This window comes from Dreissena polymorpha, chromosome 11 (genome assembly GCF_020536995.1).
Source record: "Dreissena polymorpha isolate Duluth1 chromosome 11, UMN_Dpol_1.0, whole genome shotgun sequence".
Classification (NCBI taxonomy): domain Eukaryota; kingdom Metazoa; phylum Mollusca; class Bivalvia; order Myida; family Dreissenidae; genus Dreissena; species Dreissena polymorpha.
The window spans coordinates 24,092,299-24,107,780 of record NC_068365.1 but is presented as its reverse complement, the minus strand read 5'-3'; the positions used below and the strand labels follow the sequence as shown (position 1 = coordinate 24,107,780).

Genomic DNA, 15,482 nt, shown 5'->3' with positions numbered 1-15,482 from the left:
TAACGATAATAGTATACTTAATGACTCAATTAAAGCAATACTTAATTTCCGCACAAAACATTTTTCAAGGGATTAGAGTCAATTGACTTTCGTATATTAACCTAAATGTTAAGTTCTGACATTGCATATGTGTCTTTGAACTTGAATAAATGTTTTAGTCAGAGTGAACATAAAAATAAATTAAATTTGACACCTGAGCTCACAAGGCCATCATGGCAATCTCATCTTGTTTGCATTTAATAGGTTCATTAATAATGTTATACACCAAATACCTATCAAGAGATCAAGCTTTACTGGGATGCATGTGGGGATAAAATCATTGGGTCAGAAAACAGTGAATGAAAATGAATGTACTAAAACTTCGTGCTAGATTGAACTTGTAAATATAAACAACAAAAATAATATCCAGGATGAAGGGCTGTATATAGACATTTTTACAGCGGTATTAATAAATAAATAAATAATTTAATAATAAAATCAAAGCTCCCCTTCTAGAATAAACAGGTTACTCAAATTAAGGGTCTGTTGTGTTAATGTTGTATCTGGTGAAACATTTCTTTATCAGATATTAAAGTACTTTTTCATCCCCATTCTTGATGTACTGAATATAATACCATAACAATTATCTTCCTGAATGGTTAGTAGTCTTTTGATCTTTAAGGTAAGTCCTGATCTAGATGATGTAAGCCTTGAGGGGCCATGGGACAAACCAAATGTTGATGGTCAAACAGTTGCATCTGCCCTATAATTTCCATAGCAAATACAAGATTTCAGGTACATTCTACCCATGAATCCAGGTAGTGTATTATGTAAGGCATCGCACCTGTTTATTTGACCAGTGTCTTCAGTGGACAAGGGATTTCAATAGAACCTTTAATTACATTTATCACAAAAGATGAAAGCCAGTGACATAACCAGCCTGTCATGTCCAGTGGACAACAGATAATCAAATCAAGGTGGCAGCAACTGTCAGTCTACACCAGTAGTCAGTTTTTATTGCACTTGGGATTTCCAGAAGACTTTAAACTGCAGTGACAGACCAGTCATAAAACTGTCAAAATGAGACACTTGCTGACAGCATAACAATACAAAATCATTGATTAATATTTCCAAAGCTGAAAGACTTAAGTTACAAATAAAAGTCAAATGTACAACAAGTCCAAAATGTTTAGTATTTCAGAAATCTGATCAGACATGGGTAATTAATATTCATCAGGATTTTGGGCAAAGTTAAATGGCCGTGCACATGAGTCATGAGCAATGGACCTTTCTTTCAATACATTATAAATTTATAACCATACATTATTTTAAGTAAACTCACACAATTATGGATGATTGTTTTTACACAATTATTATCTCAAGCCAGTCAAGGTACTTTGAACTGACTATTGTAATAAGCAAGTACTGATATGATTTGATATCTAAGCATATATATTTCACATGAATTACCTGTGTGATGTACAGTAGATTATATAATTAGGTAAAGATTGCTAATCAACTTTTTTGATAACCATGCCTTCAATTTCAGCTAACTTGTGATATTTTTTTTTCTATGTGAATTTGATGTTTGGTGTTTGGTCATTGGTATGAAATAGTCCAACTTGTTGACGCTTTCAAATATTAAAACAGATATAATTTTTATATTGGTTATATTTGGTTCCAAAGAATTTAGCCCATATTAAAAGTATCTCTAAATTCTTTGCGCGTCTTATAAATGAGACTATGGATGAAACAACTATTTGCGCGAACAAATATTTAACAAGCCTGTATCTGAGATTATTCATAAATATACATTACAACTATTGTATTAATAGTGTCATTTTACTACTGACCTCTTAAAACATAAAGTTCAAATTTACACTTGATCGGCTCAGGTACGCGGCCTTTGATCCTCCTCTGAAACGGACATGTACACCGCATTAAAAAGTAAACAGCGCATTCAAAACGCTGCGAAAGTCTACTTACGTATAATTGCCTGCTTAGCGTCTAGCTTCGAAATCGTGGCGTCTAGACCCTGGATTCGTTTCGATATCGAGTCGGTTCGATCTAAAACCTTTTGACACTCGTCCGCGATGTCACAGAAGAGATCGTCTGCATGTCTAACCAAACTGGCCAGTTGCAGAAGCGTTCCCACGATAGCGTTATTCGCTACCGTATACAGCACGGTTCTCCGATCGCTTTCCCCATCCACTGGAACCTCGTGCGCCCCTAAACGACTTGGTTCTATATTCCGACAACCGAGCGGCATTCTAAAAACATCCCAAAACACAAATTTGAATCACATTTTCACCTGTACACTTCAACCGTTATCCACACGCTTTAAGAGCTACTACAAAGTGCCGCATGTATGAAAACGCCTCAGTGTTTTGGCTGTTCTATCGATCGGGTTGACCGATAACGATAAGAGTGGCGCGCGCTTTTGACGGTTAAACCGTTTGTTTGGACAATGTGTTATTTATTGTTTTCTGTTTGTCTAAAATTGACGGATTGAATCGACGTATCAATAAAAAAAACAATGAATATAATATTGAGGAAATGTCACTCTTTTTTAAATAGAAGTAAAATTAAAAACGTTGGCTTAAAAAGATTGACCACAGACATACTTTATGCCGTATGTCTCCGCTTTTTGGAAGAAACATCAAACACGTTACATCATATTGCTCCTGTTTAAATAATTATATATTAAATTTGAAATAATATTTTATTCAGATTGGAATAATCAATCAAAATGATTAAACGATATTTAATATAATCTAGATTTGTTAGTGGCCATGCGTCTGGTTACAGGTAAAAAGAAAATTTACCGAGGCGACGAAAATTTCAAAGCACGTTTAAAAACTTGTATATGACGCTTTTAAAACATTACGTGTAGTGCACATGGCATTGATTTGCGTTGAAACATTAAAAGAGAATCGAGAGCGCCCAGGACTGATATTGCAAGATAGGCCTCTTTGACGAGTATTTAACAACCGTGTTTCTTACAGACATTAGGTTAATTTATGTAATTATTCTTGCGATACTCGTCTACAAGTATTGGCCCATAAGCTCCAAATACGAGCAAACTAATTATTACAAATTGCTCAATATTGATTTCTAGTAACTAGTGTTTTCACCTGGAACTTTTTGAACACACATTTTGTATTTTGTGCGCCAAAATTCTGAACAGTGAGTGACGGAATAACAACCATGTTTGCACGATGCATTTACTCTTGAACGTCTCTCTATATTATACGATTTTATTAATGCCAATTTTATTTGTGTGCACTGTTTGTGTTGTACGAGTTTTCAGTGATTTTTCTAAAGTGTTATTACTATTTAACTATAATTATGATGATATATGAGTCGCGGTGTGAGAAAACTGGGCATAATGCATTTGCTTAAAGTGTCGTCCCAGATTAGTCTGTGCAGTCCGCACAGACTAATCAGGGACGACACTTTCCGCCTAAACTTGATTTTCGGTAAGGAGGGACTTCCTTGAAACAAAAAAAAAACATAAAAGCGGAAAGTGTCGTCCCTGATTAGCCTGTGTGGATTGCACAGTCTAATCTGGGACGACACCTTACGCACATGCATTAAGCCCAATTTTCTCAGAACAAGACACAATTATTTGAACGAATGAGCATGACTAACGCTCACTAGGCAACTTTCTTTTCTAATAATTGTACATTAAGTTTAAGTTTTATTTTATTAATTATCCAACATGCTTAAATTAAGTTATATAAACATGTAAGTAGCATCGCTAATGTACGGAATACCGTAAGGGCCATCGTGGTTACAAGAACACATGTATTGTCCTATTTTGTTCAAAGTACGAGAACCCTAATGATCACAAATTGCTCAGTATTGATTTACAGTTACAAGTATTTTCACCTGGCATTTTCTAGCCATCCTTGCGCGCCAATTTTGATCCGCAACAGTCGGAACGATGTTTGCAAGATGCACATTCTCTAGAACGCCTCTCTACTTCTGTCATCTACCCCTGTTTGTGTTAGGATTTTTCTTTTAAGTCACAAACGTAAGTTTGGGGGAAATATGGACGATTTTTGGAACCCTTTGGTTATAATAAGATAACAACCCATATGTATGACATTTGTAATTATCCCCACGCTTTTTGAAAAGCGTGGGGATATTGTGGTTATCTCCGCCGTCTGTCCGTCCGTCCTGGCCTCTATCTCATCCTATACTATAAGCACTAGAACCTTGAAACTTACACACATGGTAGCTATGAGCACATGTGCGACCCTGTACTATTTTGAATTTTGATCTGACCTTGGGTCAAAAGTTATGGGGGTTGGGGTGGGGCCGGGTCAGAGATTTTCACTCAATTTTTTATGTTATGTACTTTAAACATTGGCGATAACTTTTGCAATATTGAAGATAGCAATTTGATATTTGGCATGCATGTGTATTTCATGGAGCTGCACATTTTGAGTGACGAAAGGTCAAGGTCAAGGCCAGCCTTCAAGGTCAAAGGTAAAAAACAAATCCAATGGGAGTAATAAGCTTTAAAGGGAGGTAATTGATGAACCTGCCGAATGATTTTTTTTTATAAATCAAAGCGGAGCAGTAGGAGGCATTGTGTTTCTGACAAACACATCTCTTGTTTTATGTTATTTAACATTAACTTCTTCATTTCTAAACTGGTTTTTTTCCAATTGACACTGAACATCTCTTATGACAATACGGTCAATCTCAACTATGCATGGCCCCATTACCAACCCTGGGGCGCCCCCTCGGTCAAACATGCGGCGTGGGGATACGCGTCGGCTTCTGCCACGCCATTTCTACTTAAATAATGCATTTAAAAAATCTTTTATTTAAATTAAACGGTAATTATTAATATATGTTTTACTTACACAACGAGAAACAACACTGAAATTACCGGTAAACACAATTAAAGACGGTATACTTCGGACGATCATCAGAGAATATACGGACAAGTGAAACATATTTTTTAATAACGCTTTTTCATATATTATTTTATATATCTTTACATTTACAACCTTAACTTTACTATTTAAAATGTCCATTATATTTTAAACTGTAATACTTAAATTTGCCAGAATTTCAATGATTGAAGTACAAAGTCACCACCGATTACTGACCATGAAACACATAAATACTTTAAATAATAATAATATGAGAAACAAATATGTAAATTCGAACGAATTCTTTTCTCTTGAAATGACAATTTATGAAGAATCTTACTTGAGCTATGGGACCGTTAAAATTGAAATGATTCCGAACTTCCCTATATATATTTGGCCTATTTGCTAAAATGCGAACGAATATTTCTGTAAAGAAGCTAATCAAAACTCCAAAGAGATTCATTTTTTCTTACAAAATCGTTAAATAAATTAGGGATTAACTAGGGATTGTGCATTATTGTGCTGGGACGAAAACAACATAGTCATTTATCGTGTGTCCGAAGTTTAACTGTGGGATGCTAAATTTTGATATTGAAAACTCGGGTGATTTTATTTTTTTCGGGGGGGGGTTGTTGCGTGTGTGTGTGTGTGTGTTTTCTTGTAAAAATCTGTAAAAATACAAAAGTATTTAATTTATTACTGCAAAATTTCTTCAAGAACAAATACTTGAATGCATTTATTTTTTAGGAACACGGGAGATAATCCATATCTGTAAAAATTAATGTGTATGTATTATCGCCCTTCTTATATTCGTCGTTGTCCCTTTTGCCGCGATGTTGTTGTTTTTTATTTTGGAAAGGCGGCTTCGTGACTCACTTTCTGAGAAATTACTGGATACGATTTCCAATCAGAAAGCATAATTTTCGTATGTGTGAAAGTCCTAGACAACCATTGGTGAAAAAAAATATTGCGAAACCAGCGTTTAGTTAAACACCAAATGGAACCTTCTGAATTTATTTTTTATTTTATAATGAACATATCACATGTTTAGTTTGCATTTTATAACATGCAATTGTTCGAGCTATTTACGACATACCGGTTTGTGCATTAATAATATATTCATAACTCGCGCATAAACTGATAAAAGTATTTTTTTTTAATCTTCCTTTTTGCTGAATAGCACGTATTTTTGTCTACTGAATTACATTTACATTAAATGCCGATGATACATTAATGGGAATATGCGAGTAAGACTATTATTATGTTTTTGGGCATAACTATTTGTTTAATGAATCTCACTGAAAGTATGTTTGTTTCATTTTAACGTTCTACAATAGTATTACATTTGAAATATTCTGTGGTGTTTGATTCATGCCTCTGCAATTGTAGCTTGTATCATTTAAACTTTCTATTGAAATGAATGATCTAATTTTGTTTTGTTAATACGCGCACTCATAGAAACAATGCACACGTGAGACAATTTGACGTAATTGTTCATGCAAACTTAGCCTTACTCTTTCACTGAAAATAGTAACCACACCATTGTTCCATCCGTCAAACGAACAAATTGGAATATGTTTATAAACGTGTATACAATTGAGCATGCTTGTGCGGATGCGGACCGAATGGCATCTACAAACATAATTATGTTTGCAATATAGCAAAACTGGCTGATATTGCACAACGCAAAAAATAACGCAAAGTTATTATATATATTATTGTATATAATTATGTATTTGATAATCATAAGGAACAAATACAACACATAAAAGTATGATTTTTTAATTGTAAATCCTGCATCATCTTATCTTTTATTTCATATGTGCCACTGCAGCTTCCAGAACAGTCTTAACATGCATTGTCATCAGTCTCCACGCAGAGTTGTCGTTCCTTGCTCTCACATACAATTTAATCCAGCTGTGCTGGTTCCTGACAAATCTGCACGGAGGTTGCTTTGTTATGGGAAGCATTGTAAGCAACAACACAGCATTGAGCTACATACAACATTTATTGATGACATTTCTTTGTTTATGTTTAACGCTGTCAGCAGCATGGCATTGGTAATATTACCAGCATTTAGCGTCATTGGCATATATTAAATGTATCTTATTGTTATGAGTAACTATGTCAGCACCACGAATATAGATCGTTCATATTCAGCACCATATACATGTATTAACGACACCTTCTTGTTATACATGTCTGAACGACACCTTCTGATCACAAATGTATTTACGACACCTTCTTGTCATACATGCCTTAACGACACCTTCTGGTCATAAATGTATTTACGACACCTTCTTGTCATACATGTATTAACGACACCTTCTGGTCATACATGTATTGACGACACCTTCTGGTCATACATGTATTAACGACACCTTCTGGTCATAAATGTATAAACGACAACTTCTGGTCAGACATGTATTAACGACACCTTCTGGTCATACATGTATTAACGACACCTTCTGGTCATACATGTATTAACGACACCTTCTGGTAATACATGTCTTAACGACACCTTCTGGTCATACATGTCTTAACGACACCGTCTTGTCATACATGTCTTGACGACACCTTCTGGTCATACATGTATTAACGACACATTCTGGTCATACATGTATTAACGACACCTTCTGGTCAGACATGTATTAACGACACCTTCTGGTCATACATGTATCAACGACACCTTCTGGTCATATATGTATTAACTACACCTTCTGGTCATACATGTAATAACGACACCTTCTGGTCATAAATGTATTTACGACACCTTCTGGTCATACATGTATTTACGACACCTTCTTGTCAGACATGTATTAACGACACCTTATTGTCATACATGTCTTGACGACACATTCTTGTCATGCATGTACTAACGTCACCTTATTTTCATACATGTATAATCGACACCTTCTGGTCATGCATGTATTAACGACACCTTATTTTCATGCATGTATTAACGACACCTTTTTGTCATACATGTCTAACGACACCTTCTGGTCATACATGTTTTAACGACACCTTATTGTCATGCATGTATTAACGACACCTTCTGGTCATACATGTATTAACGACACCTTCTGGTCATTCATATATTAACGACACCTTCTGGTCATACATGCATTAACGACACCTTCTGGTCATGCATGTCTTTACGACACCTTCTGGTCATACATGTATTAACGACACCTTCTGGTCATACATGTATTAACGACACCTTCTGGTCATACATGTATTAACGACACCTTCTGGTCATACATGTATTAACGACACCTTCTGGTCATACATGTTATAACGACACCTTCTGGTCAGACATGTATTAACGACACCTTCTGGTCAGACATGTATTAACGACACCTTCTGGTCATACATGTATCAACGACACCTTCTGGTCATATATGTATTAACGACACCTTCTGGTCAGTGGTCATACATGTAATAACGACACCTTCTGGTCATACATGTAATAACGACACCTTCTGGTCAGTGGTCATACATGTATTAACGACACTTCATTGTGTCTCATGGGTAGCAGGGGAAATGAAGAACTGACAAGCGTTCGCTGACGAGGCCGTGGGGCGGTCCGGAGAAATAAAGTGCTTCTTTATTTAAGCCATTAGAATGGGGTTGTCTGTTTCATCTACGTTAAAGGTGTGCGTGTATTTCAAAGTTTCCTTTCCGAGCCAGAGGCTACACTATGTTTGGATCCGGATTTTGCCATAGCACGTCTACCTAACTTACTAGACTCACAAAGTTGGACGGATTTTGAAGCTTTAATTTCTAGCTTTTTCCTTGTTACTGAAAGATTTATTCAAATTGGCGTGGTCTTGTGTTGGGGGGGGGGGGGGAGGGAGGGGGAGAGGCCGGAGTACCCGCAGAAAACCCCACTTGTACGGTATGGTGACCACCAATGTCAATAAAGCAGGGATTATATAAAAACAAATGAAAACTTACGGAGCTTAAGTTTCCGCCCCACCTCCCTTAGAGCCGTTTAAACCCATTCTGTTTTATTTTTCGAATTTACCGGTCAAAGGTTGTGTTCCCTTATTGATTAATGTTCGTTTGTTATTTGTTACTGTCACGAGTTTTATTGTATGGAAATTGATCAATGGCCTTATGCCTCGGTCACACTGTCACGAATCAGAGCTACGAATGAGCTACGATTCAATCGGCTACGAATGACTACGAAATTGTCAAAATTCGTAGGCCGCTACGATTTCAGTACAGAGCACAACGAATTTACCATCAAAATGTTGGAAAACGAACAAGGAAAGGTACGGACTTCTACTGATCGACGCGATTTAGTACGGAGCGCCACGGATCGGTACGATCAAACTACGAATCCGCTACGGACTGGTACGATTCAGTACGATGCTACGCGAATCAGTACGATCTAACTACGGATCCGCTACGGTCTAGTACGGGTAAGTACGAACTAGAACGGTCCGCTACGAAGCAGTGTGAATTGCGACGGACTGGTACGGACAGGTAGGAACGAACTACGATTGAACATTGCGCCCACAGCCTCTTGTATTGTCATGAACAGAATGCCTCCTAAAAAGAGAACATGCAAGCGGCAGCAACAGCGCGTAACAGAAATAATGGAATCAGCCGTGTCTGGGGAAGAGTCTACCTCCTCCATCCAAAACCAAAATCCGGGTCGTCTTAAAAGCCAGTCTCTTATCAACGACTTCCTTTTTCTTCTCTGACCTGATAAAGTATGTAATTATTGATGTACACATATATATTATGCTTAGGAAAGTATAATTAATTTTGTATTTTATTATGTTGGCTATTAATGTAACAATTATTAAATCACGTAGAAGAGCAAGATTCAAAAGACATATGAGGCAGACACTTACCTGAAAATGAAAAAATGTATTACTAGTAAGTTCAAATTCTAATATTTTCAAAATACGTAACCTTTAGCACAAAGCTATACTAGTTATTTGATATTGAATCGTTATATCCTCTGTGCATATCGTCAAGCAGCTCGACTACGGCCTCTGCATTTTGTGCCATATCAATATCCAAGTGTAACTAATTTATCGCAAACGCATTTTGCTGGAAGTTCATAATTGTACACTCAACAAAAGCAAGTTCGGTTGCTTTATAATTTCAATGATGTATTTCAGTAGAAATTTATTGTAGTGGACCGTACATGTCCGTACTGTTTCGTGCTGAAATGTAGTACATCGTACAAGATCGAGCACATTCCTGCCTATCCGTAGTACAACGTACTAGATACGTGGCTTTCCGTAGTATATCCGTGGAATAATCGTATCTAATACGTAGCGTAACCGTACCGCTCCGTAGTTCTTCGTATCAATCCGTAGAAGTTATTGAAAATCTTTGGGCCTACGAAAAGGTACGGACGACTATGGTGTCGTTACGAACTAGTACAGATCAGTACTGACTGCTACGGATACGCTACGGTCGATAAATTCGTAGCAATTTTTTTAACATGTTCAAAATTTGTCAAGAGTCGCTACGGACATCCAAAAACTACTACGACTGATCACGGATCAAGTACGGAGAGCCACGATCCAGTAAGGATAGCTACGAACTGTGCCAAAAAGTATTCGTAGCTCGTTCGTAGCTCTGATTCGTGATAGCGTGACCGAGGCATTAAGTAAAGGACCTCCTGGTGTTGATAAGAATGACCTTCTGCTGGCCGGAGAGCTGTTGCACAGTTGGGCCGGACGTCTATAATTGGTCCTAACCGCATAATGGCCCTCGTTTTCGTGTGTTTCAACTCATAAACAAAATTGCACATTCACTATGTTCTTGATTATCCCGATCCTCTCGTCCGTGTTAATGTCGAAATGTGAAGAGCACGTCCACAGTTGGATTGGTTAATGTTTTGTATCTGGGAAGTGTCCACAGCCATCATCATTAGTGTGTTTACATCTGAAACATACCGGCTGTTCAGTTGTTTCATTTTGATCAAGTTGTCGAGTGTGAACCCACGTTCACATTCAGCGATCAACACAGGGAGTGTTTGACACACTCTTATGAGTTTGCATACACTTGGTTAGTCTCATTTATAAGACGCGCAAAGAATTTAAAGATACTTTTTCTATGGGCTAAATTCTTTGGCTCCAAATATTACCCATATAAAAAGTAGCTTAATATTTAAGAGCGTCAAAAATTTGGACTAACACTTGGTTAGTATATATCGCGCCTCTGTTCGTTAAATTCCGTTAGGCAATGATAATGATATTCAATAAGTCGAATTCATCAAACAAGTAGAATCGAAATAGACTGCCAGCACGTCTTTTTGGAGATACCGGGTAATAGCAGACATCAAATAAAATGCATACCATAACCAAGCGCCACACTATAGCTTCTTACATGGTATAAACAAACTATTCAGAAACAGTTTGTAATAACTCTGAACTCGTCGGTGGGTAACTCACAACTGGCTTTATTCATAGATTCACATATATATATAAATCTCAATACAAGTAACTCATGACTGCATGCTTTAACAAGACAATACGAGTTGTGTCCCTTACATTACAATACATGACATCCCCTTTTCTTTCTTTTTAAAAAAATATAAACACATGATACACCAACTACTCTATCGTTACATATGCGAAGAGGTTTATGAAAGAAAGCAAATAACATAACCTGTAGTAACACATTATAAACTGTTCTTTTTATAAAACCATAGTGGGAATTTCTTTTAAACCTCTGAGTGTTAAATTGTTATTGAAAATAGAATATTCTATATGAATAAAATGCACTCTAAGTAATGAAGAACTTCTTATAAATTAAATATGCAATTGAACTTCATAAAATCAAATTAACAATATAACAACATGTAAGACAAAATTATTCACTAAAATACATGTTTGCTAACTTTCCAAAAAATTGTCTCTGTTATCTCGGATTCAAGCTTGTTCAGGACAAAATGACAAATGCCAGATACAGTAAATGTCGGGTTTCAGCTAGGAAATGATAACAGACTGTTATAACACCGAAAACAAGCTAGAAAGTAGATACACCCAAAAATAATTAATATTGGATTTTTGTGAGAAGAAAATTTCATGAACATTTTGTTGTTAGAAGAAAAATCAAAGCGCTGAAGGCACTAATCTTTAAACCTTAACCAAGAGTTTGATATGATAAAAATAAATATGTACAAACTGTTCCTTACTCGTTATGATAGTACAGTTTCAAGAACATTATGCATTTACCACCACAATACATCTTACTTATACAAATACCAATATTACCGAATGATAGTTATTAAACAGTTTATTAATAAGTTTATTTTGCACTACAATAAGGCAGTCATATGACACATGTTTTGCACTTCACATCTTACACATAGTCATTTAACCGTATCGGTTTGTGAACTTCTCTTCCTGACCTCGTTTTCTTTCTAACAGTGTCTTGTACACTCTCTTTCCCCGGTTTGTCTCGAGTTTCGCTCGATCTCGCACTAGCACTGTTTTCGTGATTTGGAGTTGTTGATGGTTGTTCTGCTACCGTCTCTGTTGGCGCTGTGGGTGCCGGTATGTACACGTCATTGTTTGTGGTGATAATGTGTGGTCTTTCCTTTGTTTTCATTAGCATGTCCGTGTTTCGGCGATATTCGCGCCCCGATTCGCCTGCCTTAACGATATGTGATCGCGGGTATTCGGACGGTTTCACATACTCTGCCGGTTTCCAGCCAGATGGGGTTTTAATTCGTACTGCGTCCCCTGGCTGAAGATTATCCTTGCTCTTCGCGTGTTGGTCGTAGTAGAATTTTTGCTTTTCACGAAATTCTAACAACTTCGGTGCGACATTTTCACTGGTTGTTTCTGGTTGTCGCAATGTTTGTTTCATAGGTATTAGTGTTTTTGCGCGTCGACCCATCAAACGTTGCATCGGTGATCCGATGTTATCGCGTGGTGTGTATCTTTGTTCTAACAGGGCTAAGTAGATGTCGTCCCCTGTTTCGCTACACTTTTAATTAGATTTTTCACGGTTTGTACAGCCTTTTCAGCAAGGCCGTTTGTTTGTTGGTGCAAAGGCGACGACGTAATATGGGTGATGCCATATTTTTCGATGAATTCTCGGAATTCAGCACTGGTGAACTGTGGACCGTTGTCCGAGATGATTGAGTCCATGATTCCATAACGAGCAACGTTTTGCTTGATGTGTTTTAAGATGGTGCTCGTTCGAGTGTCTCTTTGCAATGGTGCTACTTCAATGAAGTTGGAGAAGTAGTCTACAATGATTAGGTAATTGTTACCCTCTAGTTCGCATAAGTCCATTCCAACTTTGCTCCAGTGTAGCTCAGGTACTGGTTGGATGATCATTGGCTCCTTTTGGCTCATCTTGCGATGCATTAAACACGCACTACACTTGCCAATAAGATCTTCAATTTGTTCATGCCGGGCCAAAATACTAACTCTCTCGCCCTCTTTTTACAGTTTACTACCCCTAAATGCGACTTATGTATCGCTTTCAACGTTTCTGTTCTCATTTCTTTCGGGATACACACGCGTTCCCCTCGGTACAGAACTCCATTGTAAATTGATATTTCATCGCGGTAATCCCAAAATGGAACGGCTTCAACTGGAACTTCGCACTTCGTTTCTGGCCATCCTCGAATGATAACCTTTGCCAGTACTTGGAATTGTTCATCCGCTTGTGTTGCGCGTGCAATTTTGTCATGGTTTGAACACGACAGCGTGTTGAGCTTCAAAACCATCAACTCTTCATCGATAGTTTTCTCATCTTGATTTTCTAACGGTAATCTGCTGAGGCAGTCTGCTAGACCCATGTCCTTGCCGCTTTTATGCACGAGGTTGAAGTCATACGGTTGAAGCTTCAAAATCATTCGTTGAATCCTTAGCGGAGCTTTATGTATTTCTTTCTTTAGAATCGACTCCAACGGCTTGTGATCAGATTCCACTAGGAAAGTATCTCGGCCATATAGCAGTTTGTGGAATTTTTCACAGCCATATACAACGGCTAGCATTTCTTTTTCGATCTGAGCGTACCGTTGCTCTGTCGGTGTGAGCGCACGTGACGCATATGCCACAACACGGTCCTGTTGGATTATCGCGGCTCCCAGGCCTCTCATTGATGCGTCTACTGTGAGTGTGACAGGTTTTTTCAAGTCGTAGTACTGAAGTACTTTTGTTGAAACAAGAGCTTCTTTTATTTTATTGAACGCGCGCTTCGCTTCGTCACCCCAGCTCCACGTTTCTAGCCTTTTCATATCGCGCAGTGGTGCATTCAACTCACTGAGATTTGGGATGAACTTAGACACATACGATAACATGCCTAACACGGTTTCCAGCTCACTGAAGCTTTCTGGCTCTCTCATGTCTGCTATCGCCTTCACTCTTTGATCTGTCGGTTTAATTCCGTCTCCAGTCAGTTTGTGACCTACATAGTCCACCTCCGGCTTGGCAAACATACACTTTTTCTTATTCATCTTCAGATTAATTGAACGTGCCTTTTGAAGCACCGTTTCCAAGCGCCTGTTATGTTCTTCCAGTGTTCTACCATGAATCAAAATGTCGTCAACAATTATTTCTACCCCGTCAATGTTACCAAAGTTCTGTTCCATGGACCGTTGGAACACTTCACTCGAACACTTCACGCCCATCGGCATCCGCAGGTATCGGTACCTGCCGAACGGAGTATTAAACGCTGTGAGCTTCGAGCTCTCTTCAGTTAATTTTATTTGGTAATAACCCATATTCGCGTCTAGCGTTGTAAAGTATTTACTCCCATTCAATCTTGTGGCAACATCATCAAAACTGTTCATTGGATAATGTTCTCTTCGGATTGCGCGGTTTAAATCTGTGGGGTCAATGCATATTCGCACTCTTCCGTTTTTCTTCCTTACGCACACCAAACTACTGACCCATTGCGTAGGTTCTGTTACTTTAGCAATAATGTTGCATTTCTCTAAGTGTTTTAGTTCTGCTTGCAATTTTTCACGAATCGCGACTGGAACCGGTCTTGGTGCATGAACTACTGGTTCTATTGACTTATCGATTTTAATCTCGTACTCGCCCGGTATACACCCAATCTCTTCCCAAAGGACGTCACTATATTTCTCAATGATAGATTCTGTTTCAAGTCTTGCGGTGTGTATTCTCATGATCAGCCCAAAATCAACTGAATCATCCCTTCCAAGCAAGTTTATGCCTCTTGGAGTGTTCATAATCTGGAAATTAACCGAACGCTTGATATTTTTATGCTCGCACAGCAATGTAATCATTCCTAGCGCCTTCACTGCTGGCCCATTGACACCGCTTATAATAACATCACTCCTTGTGATTGGTGCAACCTTTTCAAATAGCTTCGCTGTTCCATTTGACATGACACTGCACATTGCGCCACTGTCGATTTCAAATTTTATCGTTTTACACCCTATTTTCAAGTTAGCGGACCATTCATGATTATCTTCACTCGATGTTGCGATAAATACGTCGTTCACATCCGCATGTTCAAACTGGTTAAACATTTCCTCGACCTGGTCTTCCTGGGCTTCGGTGTAGTTGACACGTCGTTGACCTCCACGGCCCCGATATCCACGGTGGATTCCCCGATCACTTCCGCGATGACGCAGTCTACCTCCATAGCCACGTG

General features: G+C 38.0%; 3 protein-coding genes across 13 annotated transcripts in view; all 3 read right to left on the bottom strand.

The window, feature by feature from the left end:
• LOC127850216 (actin remodeling regulator NHS-like) overlaps nucleotides 1-2,375 on the bottom strand; it is a 331,736-nt gene extending 329,361 nt beyond the window's left edge. For both annotated transcript variants that reach the window (XM_052383079.1, XM_052383078.1), the window contains exon 1: nucleotides 1,966-2,375. In XM_052383079.1, the coding sequence (XP_052239039.1) occupies nucleotides 1,966-2,248 (283 nt within the window). In that variant the 5' untranslated portion in view covers nucleotides 2,249-2,375. The remainder of the gene's footprint in view (nucleotides 1-1,965) is intronic.
• Nucleotides 1-15,482, bottom strand: part of LOC127850214 (protein still life, isoform SIF type 1-like) — a 353,922-nt gene that overhangs the window by 176,309 nt on the left and 162,131 nt on the right. The window lies entirely within an intron of this gene.
• The window catches only part of LOC127850221 (osteopetrosis-associated transmembrane protein 1-like), a 256,800-nt gene that overhangs the window by 196,275 nt on the left and 45,043 nt on the right, over nucleotides 1-15,482 (bottom strand). The gene's annotated exons all lie outside the window — the stretch shown is intronic.